Source organism: Episyrphus balteatus, chromosome 2 (assembly GCF_945859705.1).
Source record: "Episyrphus balteatus chromosome 2, idEpiBalt1.1, whole genome shotgun sequence".
Lineage (NCBI taxonomy): Eukaryota > Metazoa > Arthropoda > Insecta > Diptera > Syrphidae > Episyrphus > Episyrphus balteatus.
In genome coordinates, this window is record NC_079135.1 from 8,326,245 (window position 1) to 8,344,622 (window position 18,378).

Below are 18,378 nucleotides of genomic sequence, written 5' to 3' on the forward strand. Positions count from 1 at the left end.
ACCACCAAACGAACGTTATAGATGGTGGCAAGCAAGTAGTATGTAAGCAAGCAAGCAAGTGGTGTCGGCTTTGACTTCACTTAATAACCGCTGTACTTGCGGTTAATTCAGAGTGAGAACTTATAATACTCAAGGTACCTACTTTTACCTTTTATACATAGGTACTATACATGGAGACCTTCTCTACAACTTACATGGAAGTATAGGTACATTAGAGGCTTTTCACATATTCATGAGCATAAATTCTGAACATTTGCCGCATATTAGTTTGAGAGCGCGGTGAATATGTTTTGTCAACATTATGTGTGTGATGCAACTTGGCTTTTCTTATTAGGTCTTTTTTTTTATATTTTGTTTAAGTACATTATGGCGTAGTAGTAAAAAAATTATGAAGTTGATTTCAAATTAATTTAAACAAGATTTAAAAATTTAAGAAAGTGCTTAAATTTTGTTTAAAATTAATTTAATATATGTTTGTGTTTTTTTATGCAACGTCACATAGCTATTGACCAGCGGGCAAGAAGGACGCTTCCAACGACACCTCATTTGTCAAACTGGGATTAGTAGTTAAGGAACAAGGATGTCACAAATGACCCTTTTCCGTAGTTATTTAAAAAGCCTAATAGACCTTTCAAACAAAAATAAAAGTGTAATTTTTGACAGAATAGCCTGAATTTGATAAAACTTTCTCAAAACTAGGTATTTGTCGAATAGATCGCTACGGTGCACAGTGGTTGGATTCAGAAATCTAGCGGGACATAATGTAAAAATCAAAGTGAACCGAACCGCTTAAAAATGATGCAGTTGACTTGATTTTTTTTTTTTATTTCTATCGCAAACAAGAAAATATTTAGCTTTGAAGTTAGAAGTTGATGAAAGTGAAAAAGCGATAGAAAAGAAAAGATTGTGTATATTCAATTAACTACTACAGCTGTAAAAATTCGTCTATTGCAATAATTTTTTTTCTTTGGAGAGAACTAAACTCCTGCTCAAAATTAACGCACACATTTTTCTTCTGAAGTTATACCCCTGCATCTTATTTTAAAAGGCTTTAAAAGTCATTGGTGCGCTTTTTGTGTTTGCTTATTATTTAGCAAGTTGAAACTGCAACAGTATTATCAACAAAAAAAAAGATAAACCAAATTTTACAATAATTCAAGGTCTGAAAACTGATTATAAAATAATTTTTGTTTTTAAGAAGAAAAATTTAAAAAAATGGATGCGGGTGACGGTTCTTTCCCATAATTGTATGCAGTACTTGGTTTAGTCTCCTCTAGCGCGTATGACAACCTGGAGTCGTTTGTCCATTCCACTAATTAACTTTTGAAGGTTTTGTTGTAACACTTCTTTCACTGAAGTTTTCAGTTGATCAAGTTGTTCTATTGAATTCAAATCCAGATTTCTGTGTGGTTAATCCGAAGCTGGAATATTAAAATCTTGAAAATATTCTCAAACTACTCTAGCATGCATTATCGTGCATCAGGCTAAACTGTGGACCAAATCTAGGGGTGATTGGAACCGGATGCTGTTCGAGGGCATCAGTCAAGTATTTGTGGGTACTTAACCTAGGTCTAGAAAGGCTCGCTAGCTCCGTAGGTGTTGTAAAGCAGATTTAACTTCATGAAATTTTATGACTCTTCTTTAAAAGGTTCGCGGGTTAGCAGACAGACTTCAGCAAATATCTCCCCAAATTTTCCCGGCAAACATTTTATTCCATACCTTGAATTTAAGATCAGTATTGTCTCATTTGAGAAAATAACAATGATACTGTGGCATAAAGTAATAGCAGAACTTTACTTTAAAATAAATAGAATGTGCGTTAAATTTGAGCAGGAGTGTAGTTTTTGGTATTATAAAACCGAATTTATATATTATGCATCGAAGCAAATAATTTTTTTAAAGCAGTTTGAGTGAAAAATTGAACTCAAAATTTTTTTATTGAATTTTCGACTGAACCAAAACTAATGAGTTACGCTGGGTTCCGGTTGAAGATTTTTAAAAAGTATTTCTGTGGAGTGTTGGTTATTTGGTAAAACAAAAATCCACTGCGCGTTCTTGCGACACCCATACAAATATTTTCAAATTTCAAAACGGTCTCCCTAATATCATGCCGAAAAAATTTTGAAACTCGGCACTAAACAGACAATTTATATAGAATTTTTTGCAGATGTTAAAGACATATTAAATGCATCAGTTAAAAATTTGGGGTTCAAAATTGGGGTAGAGTACCTAAGTTAAAAGCGGTAGGCATATATGTGCCGATTTTTGTCTTCAAATTCGACAGAAAATATATTTATTCCTGACATGAGAGACAAAATGGGATAAAAACACGTTTTAAAGAATGCTCTCAAAAATCTTTAATGAAAATTAAAGTTGTGGTCACACAAGACTTAGCAACTAACATTATGGTCAAAGATCCTGCCATACAAAGTCATACAGTTCCAACCAAAATTTTGATTGTGAATAACTTTTATAATCAAGACAAGTTAAGCGTGATATTGTTGCCAATATCACGGCATAGCTATTTTCAATAAATTTTTTTAAAAATAGGTTTATCGAGATTTTGGTAGAAAATTTTACTTTCAAAAACTAATTTTAGGAAGTCCTTTATTCCCCAATTAAACAATAGACAGACTTTTTTTTGAATGTATCAATTGTTATTGTAGGCAGTGCCGTTGTTTTTATATAATAGCCCCTCCTCAGTACAATTTTTTTTTTCTTGTCCTGATTCCACCTATTTTGTGCAGCGGGTTCTTTCTGAATTTTTTTTAAATAATATTTTGAATACATAAAATAATGTGGTCAATGCGTAAATCTTATTTACGTACTCTTTTAAGTTGCTCTAATAAATCTACAACTCATAACATAAGTACAGATGTTCTTTTAGGTCGAGCGAATTCTCACGACTTGTTAATGTGGGTTTGAAAAAATAAAACCGCTTCTATGCCATTCTTTTTATTTGTTTGTTAATTAATAGTCCGTCTGTTGTTATTTTATTTTTCATAGAAGTCCATTGCAAAAGGTCCAATTGCAGAGAGAGCCCTCTACAACGATAAACGTTTTCACCCCACGCAATCTAATATGAGAAACTAAGAACAAAAATCTTTGACTTCTTTGCATTTCAGATTCAAAAGCCATTGTTTTCAATTTGTGGAATTTTCTCACACAAAGAGTACAAAAGCATTCTACCATCAAAGACCAAAAGACTATAACCCCCATAGTATTCATATTCCTATATAAACGAGTATCTTCGAAAAGAAGCATGAGGAAATATGCGACTGAGATTAATTGAAACAATTTAATTCCACACAGAAAATGTGTGTACTTGTGTACTTGTATAAATGTGTGTGTGATAGAATAATCATAAAGAGATAGACGATTTTAACGTGTTGTTCGAACTTTATAAGTTTTGCTTAATTGCTCAAACAGGCGGTAAAATACACAAACGAATGAAAATATAGCAAACGCATTTCACAGTTAAATAGCAATTAGGGTTGAAGCTTGGCAAATAGTTTGGAAGTATACAAACTATTTGTATATGTGAGAGTGTATACGTGACGAAACGTCTTCCATCTTGAAAGAGACTTCATCAACTTCAAAGTTTATGACTTGATCGCTTTTATTAACTTCCTTCATTTTGCCAGTGCATTAAGCAGAAAGCACCGCGCCGTCATAGAGTCGTTGATGTTGATGTCGTGTCTCTAAAGGCAAAACAAAAGTTTTTGACATAAATGAGTTGAAAAGATGCGGATAATAGAGTCTCTGGATAATTTTAAATAAGTATTATTAAATGTGGTCCTGGAGCGTATTTCTTGCAGCTAACGAAAATATTCAAACGATATAGTTTTCACTCATTAATGTGTTTAATTTCAAGTTTTAGTAGAGAATTTAAAATATTTTAGAACTGGTGGTGTAGATGGCTTTGAGACTTTTGTTTGTGCTTGCACACATCAGGAAATTCTTGTTGAAAATGGAAAACAAAATAACTTTGTTAATTTAAATTAGAAATCGATATTCTAGAGATAATTAGAAATATCCAGAGACAAAAGGATAATTATTCACCTTATTTGCCTTGCATTGAAAGAAAATAAAACAAATTTTAATCGTTAGTTAGATTAAAATAAATTTCTTTCATAAAGTTCGCACATTGAGAAGAAGAGTTTTGAGATACAGGCGACATTAGCGAACCTCGTGGAATTTTCTTAGGTCCATAGTTAAGTCATTTGTTAAAATATCCTTTAATGATTTTTCGAAGTTTATTTAACAAAAAGTGACATTTTAAGATATCATGATTTGTTTTTTAACAAAATTTGGTCAAGATTGAATATGGCTTAGATTGAAAGTGTGTCCCAAAGTCACCGCCACACAAATAACCGTATTCTATGTCGAAGAGGTGATTATAAGTAGTTCTAATTCTTGTTTAAGATTTTAATTATGTATTTTCCTCTTATAACTAACGTTTTTTACCATAAAAAAAAATAAAATGCACGACTGGGTCACACGAACTTGCTCTTAGAGTTCAAGTTGCATACATTTTTAAGACTTTTTATATAGAAATTTGGTCGTTTTTCAAAGCAATAAAACAACATTTGAAATCAAATTACCCCACAAAACAAGTATGCAGTTTAATTTGATATATTAAGATGCATTTTTAGAAAAAAAAATTCAAAATCGTTTGAGCTGTTTTTAAAAAAAAAACTAGTTTTTTATAAATAATTTTTTGGAAAAAAGTTTTAAAATTAAATTAGTATGCGATTTTGTAGAAATCACTAATCAACATCTAAAACCAAAATTTGAAAAAAATTCAATGTCCCGTTTTCGAAAATTTGAGTTTTAAAAAATTTTTTTTTTTAAATCAAAAAATGGAAAATAAATAATTTTGTAGAAATCACTAATCAACATCTAAAACCAAAATTTCAAAAAAAAATTCAATGTCCCTTTTTCGAATAAAACTAACATGTGAATTTTTCTAATGAAATCGTTGGAGCCGTTTTCGAGAAAATTACACTTTTGTAGCATTTGTCTAGATTATTATTAGAAGTTGCCGCTCTGTTAGAACATGGTCAGCTTGTGGCTCGAAACAAACCCAAATTTGCTAAGAACTATTGCTTTACAGCTTACAAGTAAACAACATTATGACTCGAATTAATATAGGCTGGGCTATTTATACTTTCTCTTTTTATAAGTCTTAAGGACTTTGTGGCAAACTACCAACCTTGCTACAAAAATTACCAGATTCTCAACTATAATTTATGTTCTCAAGTCTTGGGTACCTTAAACTGTTTTTATTGCAGAATATCCGTTAACCTCGATCCTAAAATAAATTGAAAAAATTGGACCTAATAACACAGTGTTACAAAAATGAGGTTTTAAAATATACGCGGGCGGAGACCTATCACGTTTTGTAGAGCTAGTCGCACTGATTACGAAACGGTATATAAAAAGTCCCTAACACCCCCAAAATCTGGAGTTAGGGACAAAAAACGTTTTTTTTTTACCTTCACCCATTGAAAAAAGTCTAGCTTCGTCAAATTTTTACCCATTTTTTACAGTTTTTTTTTTAAACATGTAACTCGGTTAAACCACCTAGAATTTATAAGCTGTCAAAGTTCAAAAATTCCATTTTTTTCGTCATTTACCCAACTTCGACATCAAATTAAAGTATATATTTTCAGAACAACATGCTGTTTTAAAAATATATTCTAAAATAATATTTATTTTTAAATCAAACGAGGTGTTTTTTATGAAAATCAGTTTAGAAAAAAAAAATTTACGATTTCAACCCAGATACAGAAATTCGAACTTTTAGGTATAGAATAAAAATGTTGTTTTGGCACGTAGTAGGATAACTTGGACGCCAGGATTAGATAACGGGTTTTTGTAGAGGAGTTCAATACAAATATTTTTTTCTTTGGAAGGGGTGTCTATCTCCCCCCGTTCAGGCGGGAGGGGGAGTTTTCTAAAAAAAAAGTTATCAAAACAAAAAAAAATTATTAAGAAACAACGGCAACACTTACAGTAATAAATGATACCATTTCCGAAAGGCAAAATTGTACATTTAATTATATATTTTAAATCAATATATTATACCCAATAGTTTTTGAAATAATCGATTTCAAAGTTAAAAAAAAGGCGAAACTAAAATTTTAAAGACTCATTTTATACTATTTTTGTCCAGACTGTGAATTTAAATAAAAAATGTACTCACACTGAAAACTGCCTCAATTGATTCCTCATCAAACAGTGAAAACTAGTTTTTGAGAAAATTGAAAAATAAAAACAAATAAAAACAAGAAATATTTTGAAAAAAGAAAAATCTGATAAAATAATTTTTCAATTTTCTCAAAAACTAGAAGACATAGAAACATATATAGTTTTCACTGTTTGATGAGGAATCAATTGAGGCAGTTTTCAGTGTGATGACGATGATGGTTTTAAAATTGAGTTTTTTGTCGGAGCTGGTATTTTTTTTGAAGACTTGAATGAATAAACATCTTATCGGCTTTCCAATGCCAATATTTTTTTTTTTCATAATTAAAATCTATATAAAAACATAACTATTGTAAGTGACAGCTATGTGACTATTAAGGCCATGGATACACTACGAAGTGTACCGACGACGACGAAACTCTGTAATTTAAAGAAAACTCAATTTTATTGCTGAGTATCCAGCGACACAGATTTTCCAAATTAAAAAGTCCTCAAGTCCTTATAAAAAAACAAAAACAAAGCTCTCCCTTATACACTGCAAGTTTTATAGTGAAAAAAGTATTTACCTGAGTTATTATTCAAGTTTCAAGAATTTAAATTATTTAAAGAGGTCCGGAAGTCTTCACGTAAAATGCCTTTAAAGTTATTTAAAATGCAAAAAAGAACTCTTTTACCTCCACATGTAACTTACAAGTATAATTTTCATCCTCAATGCAATATAAAGGTACACTACTCGTACGTATATGACATTTTCACATTTTCTGCAAGTCAATGAGGTATAGAGCGAGAGATATGTTAAAACATGTGAAAAACAAGAGGCATTTTTTAAGTGATACTTTCAACAACTCGGCGTACTCTCTGGCTCAAAGCTTGTGAAGCATCCAGCAGCAATAGTTTGAGTTACAACAACGACGACGATAACAACTGTAACAACAACCATCATCGCTCATTCGCTGCAACGAGTGTTCTTTACTTTGACACGCTCCTTCTGTCCAAGCTTTTTTGAGGTAGCTGCTCTATACTATGGACTGTGCACTCAACTTAAAAAAAAAAAAATAGAAAAAAATGGAAAAAATGAAATAATTTATTCCTTTTTTGTGCACAAAGAGAGCTCTAGTTTTTATGTTTTGAATTCATATTTTCTTTTTTTTTTGCTCTGCTTCCTTACCTAAGAGTTAACTAACAAAATTACAAACAGAAAACTTAAATGAAATGAAACCAGAAGAGGCTGTTGCAGCGCTGCTACTGCAGCACTCTGAATGCGAAGATTGTTTCTGAGTTGTTTAATATTTTTTTTTCTTTGTTTTTTTATAAATTGTATTGTGCTTTGACAGAAAAGAACTGCAGAAAAGCAGTTTATTTTTTGCTCAGGTATCATTCATTCAATGCTGTTTTTTTTTTGTGTTTTGTAATTTTGAATTGATTATGACGACATTTTTCACTACTGCAAGATTTTTGAATTTAATTTCAAGCGCTTTTCAAATGAGCATCATTGTAAGACGTCTAGACATCATAAACAGAGTGGACTGTGTTCAATAAAATGGGGTCCTTAATTGCGAAAAAAGCCCTCTAAGTTTTGAAGAACAAAAAATGAGCAATTTTTAACCATCTTCTGATTAATCCAGGAAGATGGGAACGTTTTCTTCGGTATTCCGGATAATTAACTTTTTTGACGTGATAACGTCTATTAAATCGATGAACCATGGCAGCCACCACAAAAAAGTGACGTCATTTTCTAACGTTACACTCTCGCACCTTCGCAGTGCGGTAAAAAATTCCAATTAAAAATTAAAAATAAACTATTAGAGATACAAAAATCTTCTATAGCTTATTTGAAAGATATTAACCTAAAGCTTAATCCAAATGAAGGATTTTTAAAAATTCCGTCATTTAATAGGGTAAACAGGGGAAAACGGAAAGATGAAATTTGGGCTAAAATCTAAACGCAAAGTTGTAGAGAATTGATTTTTTTTGCTATAGATAGATGAGATTAATTTAAGAATAACTGGCATTTAAGAAAAAATTCTAAAAAATTTTGAAACTAAGCTATAACGTTTTGTTTACACGTGTTGGGGCTATAACAAAATGATGATTTTGGGTAGGGAAAAATTTTTTTTGACAATTCTAAAGGTGCTAGGTGAAAGATAAAGGAAAAAATATTTTTTTCAAATACTCTGCGTTTCGAAATATGAATTTTTGAAAAACACCTTGTTTTTTAGGGAAATTTTTGGGTAGTTTTTGATTTTTAGTTTTTTTTTTGGAGCGTTCAAATCTCATACTTATAGGACATGTAGGTTTTGGCCTTATGCATACATGTGCAAAAAAATTGGAATCGTTTAGTGAGTTTTGACTGAATAACGGAAGAAACAAGTTTTTAAATAACACGTTTTTTGACCGTTTTTAACCGATTTTCATCGTTTTTTATTTTTATCATTTTTTCTTTAATAGATACAGGAATAAAGTATATGGAGTAATGATAGACCATGGCTACGACTATATGTGTGTGAAGTTTCAATCATTTTCGTAAACACATTTTTGAGTAAAATAAAGTTTTAGAATTCAACAGGTTATAACTTTTGACTTAGAGCAGATAGAAATTTTATTAAACTTTAATGAGCATCATGATACAATTACCTTTCATTTGGTATATCACACTTAACGGTAGACTAACTACAAGCTACACAATGTAAAATCAAGAAACTTGCGAAAAACCTCAAAACACCAGTGGAGATCTGTTGCCCCCGAACAGCCACCAGTATGGGAAGTACCGTAATCTCAGTCTGGAAATTCGACATGTTTGACTTTAAAAAATTCTAATTCTCTTGTAGGCATCTTTGAAATGAGATTGATACGTCATATGAAAGGTGAAATAATAAGCTTTCACATGGTATATATTTTTTATAGGTTGTCAAACAAAAAAAATTGATTCCATAGCCTGAGAACATACAAATAAATGTTTTTTTTGCTTTTTTTAATGAAATTTGATCGAGTTCAAAAAATTCTAGCTCTTTTTGTAGATGTCTCATAGACCTGATCGATATATATATATTTTGAGCTAAGACAATAAGCTTTCAGATGGTATAAAATTTTACAGGTTGTTATGGAAAAAAATGGAATTAATGATGTGAGAAGATAAAAATTCATGTTTTTTTTGATTTTTTTGATGAAAATGATTGTTTTCAATAAATTATTTTTATACTTTTTGCGCATTGTAAAAATTTAAAAATGGTTTTGTTCTTAAGAAGAAATACTTGGCTTTTAAATTGCATATAATAAAAAAATTAATATAATGAGAAAATAAAAAAGGAATTTTTTTTAGCTTTTTCTTGTAAATTATGATTGGTTGAAATAAGTAAACGCTTCAATTGACTCATTTCAAACAAAAGCACACAACCTGTTTTCTGACGACGTTATCATGTCAAATCATCGTCCGTAAACCGACTTTACAGACAACTTCTTTTTTGTTAAAAAGTAAAGTTGTTGTTTTTTAAATCTAGTACATTTTTCTATCTTACATTATTCATTAGTCTTCTTCTGTTATGCGTTGCAAAGCAATTCAAAATCAAAGTAAAATTAAAGATTGGAAAAGTTTTAAAATTGTCTTTTAGTGTCATTTTCGAGAGTGTGCAAAGTTTCTTTGCACTTACACAATGCAATTGCCAAATGCAATAGCGACGAAAGTTACTTAAACTTATTATAGCAGTCATCTTTTCTACAATATAATACATACTATATTGTGTTTTATGTTCATCTTCTTCAAGTATTGTGGCAAACTTAATTAAATAGATAGTTACCGTAGGCAGAGAATTATACTACTATATTTGGAGACTACATTAGTCGTTTTGGTTGCTTCGCAATTAACATCCTCAAAACACACACACTCGTACATATGCATGATGTTGATTATGTCATTTTGGAAATGATACTAGTCATGCTCGTTTCATGTCTCAAGTGAATATGACAGTTGGTTATTATTTAATTATCCCACAGGGGAAATGAACAATGATGCGATGATTAGTTGGTCAATTTAAGAAGAAGGCCGGAAAGTGATTAACGTGTTTGCCAGTGAGTAAGGTTATGTGTCCCGGTGATATGGATTATTATTACTGTTATTAGTATAGTTGTTAAACATCATACCTATAATGAATTTTGCCAAAATTTTTAAGGGCATAAATATAATACAATGTTTAACAATTAATTTGATAGGTGGACTAATGAGAATATATTAGGTTTTGCATAGTAAGTTTTGAGTTTTTTTTTTTTTTTTGTAATATCAATTTTGTGAAAATCTACAAAAGTGTATTTTAAATATTTAACAATTGAATTTATATTATTATCAGTTTTTAAATTTAAAAATGAATGAATATCAATGGAAAACCCATTTTGCATGACGAAATTTTTAAACTTATAAAATAGTATTATACAACAATTTAATCGTTTAAATTTTGTAAAAAATCTTAATCTCCTCGATGCGGACTTGATTAATACCAATGACGAAGAGGAGATCCAATTTTTTGCTAACTTTGGGCACAATACCATGGCTGAAAGTCTCATCCCTCCAAGCTACAAGAACTTAATAACGATAACAAGGTTAATCACTGATCTGATCAGTAATAACATAAACAAAAAAGAATAAATTCATCGGTCACTGTGTATGAGTAACTTTTTTTAAATTTTCTATCTGCAGATATTTGTTAAATTGAGCATGAAACAATATAAAAGGAAATTAACCAATAAAACATACCTACAAAAAAATAGATAAATCTGTTTTTCAGTTATAAATTAATTTAAATAAAAGATCTTTTATGAAATTTTTATTAAAATCTAATAGGCGAAAAGCATAGCCGTAGCTAGGATTTCATTTCGGGGAGGGTAAGCTTAGACCGACCAATTTTTTTTTTACATATTTTTACATACGAGCGTAAGTGAGCAAAAAAAAAATGTAGAAGCTTTTCTTAGCCTTATAAAGAAAACTGTTTCGCAAAATATCATATAAAAAAACACTAGATACAATCAAAGGTTTAAACAGCAATAAAATGACAAATGGACTTTTCTCTTACTGATGGTTTGTATAAAAACAGTTATTGAGAAATAACCAAAAATGAATGTTCTTATCTCTAAGGCTGTTAATTGGGTTAAATATATAGCCAAAGACAAATTTTTGACATCCAAATATGTGTTGAATATTAAATTAATACATTTTTGACGCTTTGACGGCTTGAAAGTTTCCTTAAGCCGCAAAAAAAAGATTTAATGGTGTTAAAAACATATTAGCAATTCCTTACAATTTCAAACTCCCGCGTTGTGCTTTGAGTTTTATGTTTGGTCAACGTTCTTGAATTATTTTTTCAAATTTCTTCGTTTCTTAAAAATTTTGAACATTTATTTGTAAAACTACACAAAACCCCGTTTATCACAATAAACACAAATTTAATGTGCACCCAGAACATCAGGATATATCTTTAACAGCTGAAATTTTATGTTCACCTTTATAGTGTCTATATCCTTTCCTAAATATTCAACTCAATTCACACGCGACCTCAATATCGAATTCAGGTTGAAATCTTACACCTCAAAGAATTTTTTTCATTAAATTTCAATGTAAAATAAATTGTACCTTTGTATATCACGTATGAATTTGAAAAATGGAATTTTTAAACCCTAGTTCCGAAGTTCAGCAATAAATTTCAAAAAATTTGTTTCCCTTACACCAGTTTAAGATTCAAATATAGAAAGTACAAAAATAATCCGTTTTCATCAATATTATAACATTTAAAAATGAAAATTTCAAATATCTAAGCTGAAGAACAATTTTTTTTGCATTTCGTGTCTTGTTCATTATAGTCAGCCTTGTTTTCTGTGTTGACGCAAGCCTTAACAGGTCAATGGGGTGGTGGTTACAACTTAAGTGCTTAACTACATACACATTTGAAAAACTACATACATTTTTGAAAAAGTACAAAAGTGGAAATATTTTTTTCTTCTTAGCGAAATTGTTTTGTGAAAAAGAGTATACGATTTGTTTTTTAGACCAAAAAATAATCTTTCTGCATCAATTGTTTTAATTTTCTAGCCCGAAAAACTATACAAAAATGCGTTTGAAAATGTTCACTTTTGTACTTTTTCACTTTTTGAGCCAATGTAGTTAAGGCTTAAGAATGACATTCCCAAGAAAAAAAGTTTATGATGTATTATTTTAAAAGTGAACTCTTAGCAAAAACAAATTGTTTAAAAAGAAGAGGCACTCAGTTTATGCTTATCCGCTTTTGTGTATACGACTTATTATACTTTTTTCAGATATTTTTTTTTGTTCAAAGCTTTTTGAAACTTAACCGCGACAAAATTGAAATAGACTTACATAAATGGAGATTTTCGATTTATCACTAAAATATAAAATCAATCCATCAAGTTTTGCATACAAATATGTTTTACATTGTACTATGTACAATAGGGTGTCCGTTATTTCCCAAGGTGATGTTTTCGGGGGAGACACCCCCCAGATTGAAAGTTTAGGACCTAAATAAGGGGTATTTAGCAAAAAAAAATTTTTGGAGGTCATTAACCGGTGCCTCTAGGGTCATACTTTCCCCATACAAATTTGTATGGGAAATTTTTAACTCATACATAATTTTTTTTTTCTCTCGAGTTAAATCATCTTTTTTTAAAATGTTTGATAATTCTGGTTGGAAAACAGTTACTTCAAAAGATCACATTCCCATGGCGAAAAGCCGCAACAGGTTTTCTTGATAAATGTTCAAGAATTCGATTATACTTTTTTTGTTGACCAATTTATTCACTCTCCATTAAATTTAAAGCCGTCATTAAAAAGGGGAAATTTTAAAATTTGTATGCGATTTGACAGATTTTTAATTTTTAATGGAGACTTTAAATTTAATGGAGTGTGAATAAATTGGGCCTTAGTTTTTTTTTACTAAACTCAATATTAAACAAAATATCCATAGCTTCTAATATTTTCTGATGCAGCAAATAAATTAGATTACATTTTGAAAATTGATTAAGGCTCAATTATTCATTGTTAATGGACTTTGAATTAATATATTACCTAAATTGGTGATTCATTTGATCATGGGTAACTGTGGTGTATGAGTAATATTTGGTTTTAATAATAAATTTTATCGTTTAGTTGAAACAAATTAACTCTGACAATGAAAGTGCATTACTATACTGTTTATTATTCAATAAATGAAAAACAAAGAAGTATATTTAAAGGCTTGACATTTTTTTTTTACAAAAACGTTTCCGATAAGTTCAAACCTCTTTCAAAGTTCTGTCATTTCTTAGGAAAATAACTGGATTTAAGGAAATTGTTTTAGTGTCTTATTTAGACATTTTTACCTACGAGTAAAAATGAAATTGCATTAAAAAAAAAAAAATTAAAACTATTTTATTTCAATTAAAAAAAAACGCCAATTTTTGAGGAAAAATTTTACTTCCTGCCAATATGCTCAAAAACATGGCTCAAAAATATTTTTTTTAGTTGCATAGAAAACCATCCGTTTTGGGCCTATTAAATATTAATACAAAAACAATAACTAAAAATAATTTCTGGATCAATTTTTATCCGAAAAAAAAAATATTCGTCAAAAATTTGATGTTTTCAAACAAATAATACTCTTATGTTAAGTTATGTTCAAATTTCAAGTTTGTGAACAATCATATTTAAATATTTTTGTCCTCCTTTTTTTAACAGATGAGTGGTAAACGCAGTCGTAGCTTTAAATGTGCTGTCCATCAACGTGATCGTGAAATTTGTTCGGAAAATGATTTTCATCTAATACTGGAGGAGCCACCATTTTTCAAAAAAATGGTTCATGTCATTGCTATGGAAGTGCTGCCCGATGAACGTGATCGAAAATTCTATGCTGATAAATATTCCTGCTGCCCGCCACCTTTATTCATAATTTTAATGACATTTCTTGAGGTGAGTTTAAAATAGATGGCAATAAGCCATACCCCAAAAAAATAAATTACTCTTCTACTAAAAACTTTATACTCGTAATTAGCCTTATTAACCACAACATCACGTTTCATTGTGCTCTAGGATACATTAATTAATTAAAATTTATTTGCCTTCGCTATTCAACCGCAAACTTTTGTTTGTCTCTTAAAAAATATATAAAATTTGAAACAATTATAATTCCTTTATTAAAAAAAAAAACCTCTGTGTTTTAAAATAATAACAAAGTGTCAACTAATAAAATTCAATGATAATGGTGGACTTGTGGTGGTGGAAATATTGTGTCCTTTTATAAACACTCTCCACCTCTTCTATGTTCGGTGTGTATTGATTAAAGGACTCTCGCTCTATTGTACACGCTTCAGCAAAAAGCCTTTTTTATATTTGAGTTTGCTGACCCGATTAAAAATCATGACAAAACTCTAGGAGAGGTATCTCCTCCTACGTATACATTCTATGATGACAAAAAATATTATAACGGCGAACATCGTGTTCATAGAAAAACTTTTTGTATTTAATTTTTTTTTTTTTCGAAAATATGTCCCGGTTGATGAGAATGATAATGGGTTCCGACATAATTACTTTTCTCTCGCTCTATACGACAGAGTTCAAATCCCTGGGTTATTTGATGATGAAATGCCATGCCATGCCGCTATTCGTCGTTGTCGGTGAAAGGATGTTTTTGCCTTGTTGAGGATGCTTTTAGGTAATTGATGGCATAAGTAGATGAGTTTTTTTTTTTTACTCTCATTTTTTTTGCTATTTGTACAAAAAATATTTCTTGTCCTTTGAGCACAAGCGATGGAGTGAAATTGAACATGGAAATTTTCTGTCAATAATGATGAGAGTTGGAGACCTCAAAGGATTCAGTGTTAAAATGTTCAAGAGGAAAAGGATATCTATATAATAGTTTATAGGAGTATCGTCAAGTATCGTGAGAGTTGTATAAAATTTTGTGAAAAGGGTTTTTCTGTGTTTGTACAGTGTACACGCGACTAGAGAAAGAGGCTTTATGGGACAAAGTGATTGTTTTGTTCATTTGTAATTTTGTAAATGATTTTAACTATGAAATGGAACTTTTCAAACAAAAATAGAATTTTTTGTATACTGTCATGGACCTGTTGGGAGGGAAGGTAGAAATTTCAAATTCAAATTGAGGTTTACACTGGTTGCTTGAAAATCTTAAATATTTGACTTCTATTTTTAAAATGGAATATTTTAGAATATATTTTTGTTTCATAAATATGGAAGAGAAGTAAAATTATGTAAATTACCATGAAAAAAGGAAGAGTCATAGTTATAGTGGCAAATATAATTGCTTTCATAAATTTCTTAGAATTTAATTCAAAGACATAAAAGAAAAGATTTTGTTTGTAGATATAGAAAGTTGGAATTTATCAAATTAAATTCGCAGAATATTTACTTGAATTTAGTAGGGTAGGATGGTATAAGAGTGCGCAGCTGATAAGAGTGCGCAAGGCCATTTTCTACGGTTTGAAAGGGAATATAAGACTGCATGCACTTATTTTGGAAAGATCTAAATGAGTTTGATCTGATGTAAAAATTTCATAAAAATGTGTTTGTATACAGAGGTGCTAGTTAAGTTTAAGTTTTTTAGCACTTTTTTTTCCAATATTTCTTGACAAACAAATTAAATTTTCCGCTTAACAACAAAAAATAACAATAAACAAAGTATGGGACATTAAAAAGTCGACAAAAAGAAACATTTGAGGAACACGTAAGACTGGTCATAAAGTGCATTGTGAAATATATATATATTCTTCGATTACATGTCTGAGCGTGTAAGAGTGCGCACCATGATGATGTATAAGAGTGCGCGGGTTATAAGAGCAGTAAATGCTATCCAAGGCTTCAAAATAACTGGCATTTGTCCATATTCCAGCAAACAGCAGCTAGAAAAAGCAATTCCAGCCAAAAAGAAACAAAATACAAGTTTTACAAAAAACAAGCGAATGAAAGTAACTAGGAAATATTGAAATTTTCTCGGAACCATTAATCGAAGACTAAATTGATTGTTCCTCATGCAAGGAGTGATGGGTTGAAAAATACTCTGTTTATTTAAAGATAGGCAATTTTATTTGCGACTTTTGTGCGAACTTACACATGTGCGCAGCTGCGCACTCTTACAAACTAAGCCGCGCACTCTTACACAATAGGATGTATAAGAGTGCTCAAATTTCCTAATGTAGTATTTTGTTTATAACTTTTGACTTAATACATTTTTGTTACCAGTTTTAAGTTTTTTTCGTTGCTTTGATTATAAACTAAAAACTATATATAAAAAAAGTAGTTAAATTATTTTTGTTATTGTTTTATTTGGTATTTTGTCTAAAATGCGCACTCTTATACCACCTTACCCTATATTTTTAAAGAGAAGTTAAATATTTGAGTAAATTGAAGCAAATTGGTAGAAAATGTATTTATTATGGGTACTGAACAAAATTATATTTTTTTAAAATTCCTAGTAAAATGAAAAGAAAAGCTTGGCATGGATAAAAATGTACAGAACAGTATTAGGAAAAAAGATATAAACTTCAAATGAATCTTCAATTAAAGTTGATGAAAGTAAACCGTATTACTATTTTGTGTATCAAATTAGCCGAATTTAAAATTTAACAAGAGTAGGATATCCTGAAAAAATGAAATTTCAATTTTAATAAATTTGCCTTCCCAATAAAACGGTAAAACTAGATTTTGGGAACCTCATTCTATACAAAAAATAAAAAAAAATATAATAAAAAAAATTTTCGGGCCTCACACTTATCTTGTTGTTATAATTGAAATGGCTTGGATCGTTAAAATCGTTTCCACGTGAGTTTTATGATTTCCATGTCGTAGGTAATCATTTTTGAGTTTCGGATTCTTTAGAATTTAGAAAACTAAATATTTGTTTTTTTTTTTATAAAGTATTGGACAAAACAAAAAACCATACAAGATAGATTTCAAACGATTTTGGGATGAAATGACCGATATTGAGAATTGTGACCCTTCGAATGATTTGTAAATACAGCAAATCTCACAGATTTCGAAGATACACTTCAAGTTCTCTAGCTTTAAGATGTTAAAGAGATTCCAAACATAGAGATCAGAAATAACAGTCAACCTTTATTTTCAATTGGTTTCTCTCTGAGAGTTACTACATTGTTTTATATAGTTTCGGTTAAGGTTTGAGATTTATTTTTTAAAATCAAAAATAAAGGTTATCGGTTGAGATTTATTTTTTATTTCTTAAAATATCTCAATGGTTGAGATTTTTACCAAAAAATAAGTGGAAAAGGTCAACCTGTCTTTATATTGCAAAAATATATGAAGGGTCCAGGTGAAAAACGGCACATGTCCACTTTTTTTCAAAAATAAACTAATGATGAGGTCTTGTAGTATTTACTGAGCACTGGCTGATGGCATCCTTACTTTTATAAAAAAAATTTAAGCCTTGCTGAAAAAATAAATAAATTGTGTGCTTTTAGCACAACTTAGTATTGTATGGAAAACAAAATTTTAAAATGCGTTTTTCTCGAAATGAGTTGGAATGGACTTGTGCTGTTTTTTCCTGGATCCTTTAGTTTATGTATTAAGTTCAACTAAAATAGACTCTCAAAGTTCTTTAGATCCAAGATTATATCTCTTTTCGTTTAAAATACATAAATTTAAAGACGAAAATGTCTGTGATTTTAGTCGCTCGGGCGACAAGCACAACCAAAGCAATTTCGAATATTTCAGGAGACCAATGTTCTAATTGATATATTTCCAGATGAGATTTATTTTTTTCTCTCAGCGATAAATCTCACTAGTTGACCGAAACATAAAAAAATACAAAATAAAGGTTTCTCTCAGACCTTGACCGAAATTTTTCCTTTTTAAAAATAAAGGTTATTATTTATGACCTTTATTGAAAATTTCAAAAAATGAGAGTTATTAAGGAACCTTTCAAAAGGTTGAGATTTATTTCTGATCTCTGATTCCAAAGCATATAAGTGCGTAAAATTTTTTGAAACAAAAATACAGGAATCCAAACATAATGCAGAAGGTATCAAATTTAATTTGAAAATAAGCTGCTTTCTGACCTTAACAAAGCTATGAAGCAACTTTTAAGGTATAAGCATTAAACAAATATTCTATGGGGCATCAGAGAAGTTGTCCAAGCAGAATTCGAAGAGACTTTAAATTAG

General features: G+C 30.0%; 1 protein-coding gene across 1 annotated transcript in view; it reads left to right on the forward strand.

Annotated features, from left to right (window-relative positions):
* Positions 1 to 18,378, forward strand: part of LOC129908805 (protein rhomboid) — a 90,968-nt gene that overhangs the window by 61,851 nt on the left and 10,739 nt on the right. Inside the window, exon 5 of the mRNA XM_055985571.1 lies at positions 13,922 to 14,152. Within this exon, the coding sequence (XP_055841546.1) occupies positions 13,922 to 14,152 (231 nt within the window). The remainder of the gene's footprint in view (positions 1 to 13,921; positions 14,153 to 18,378) is intronic.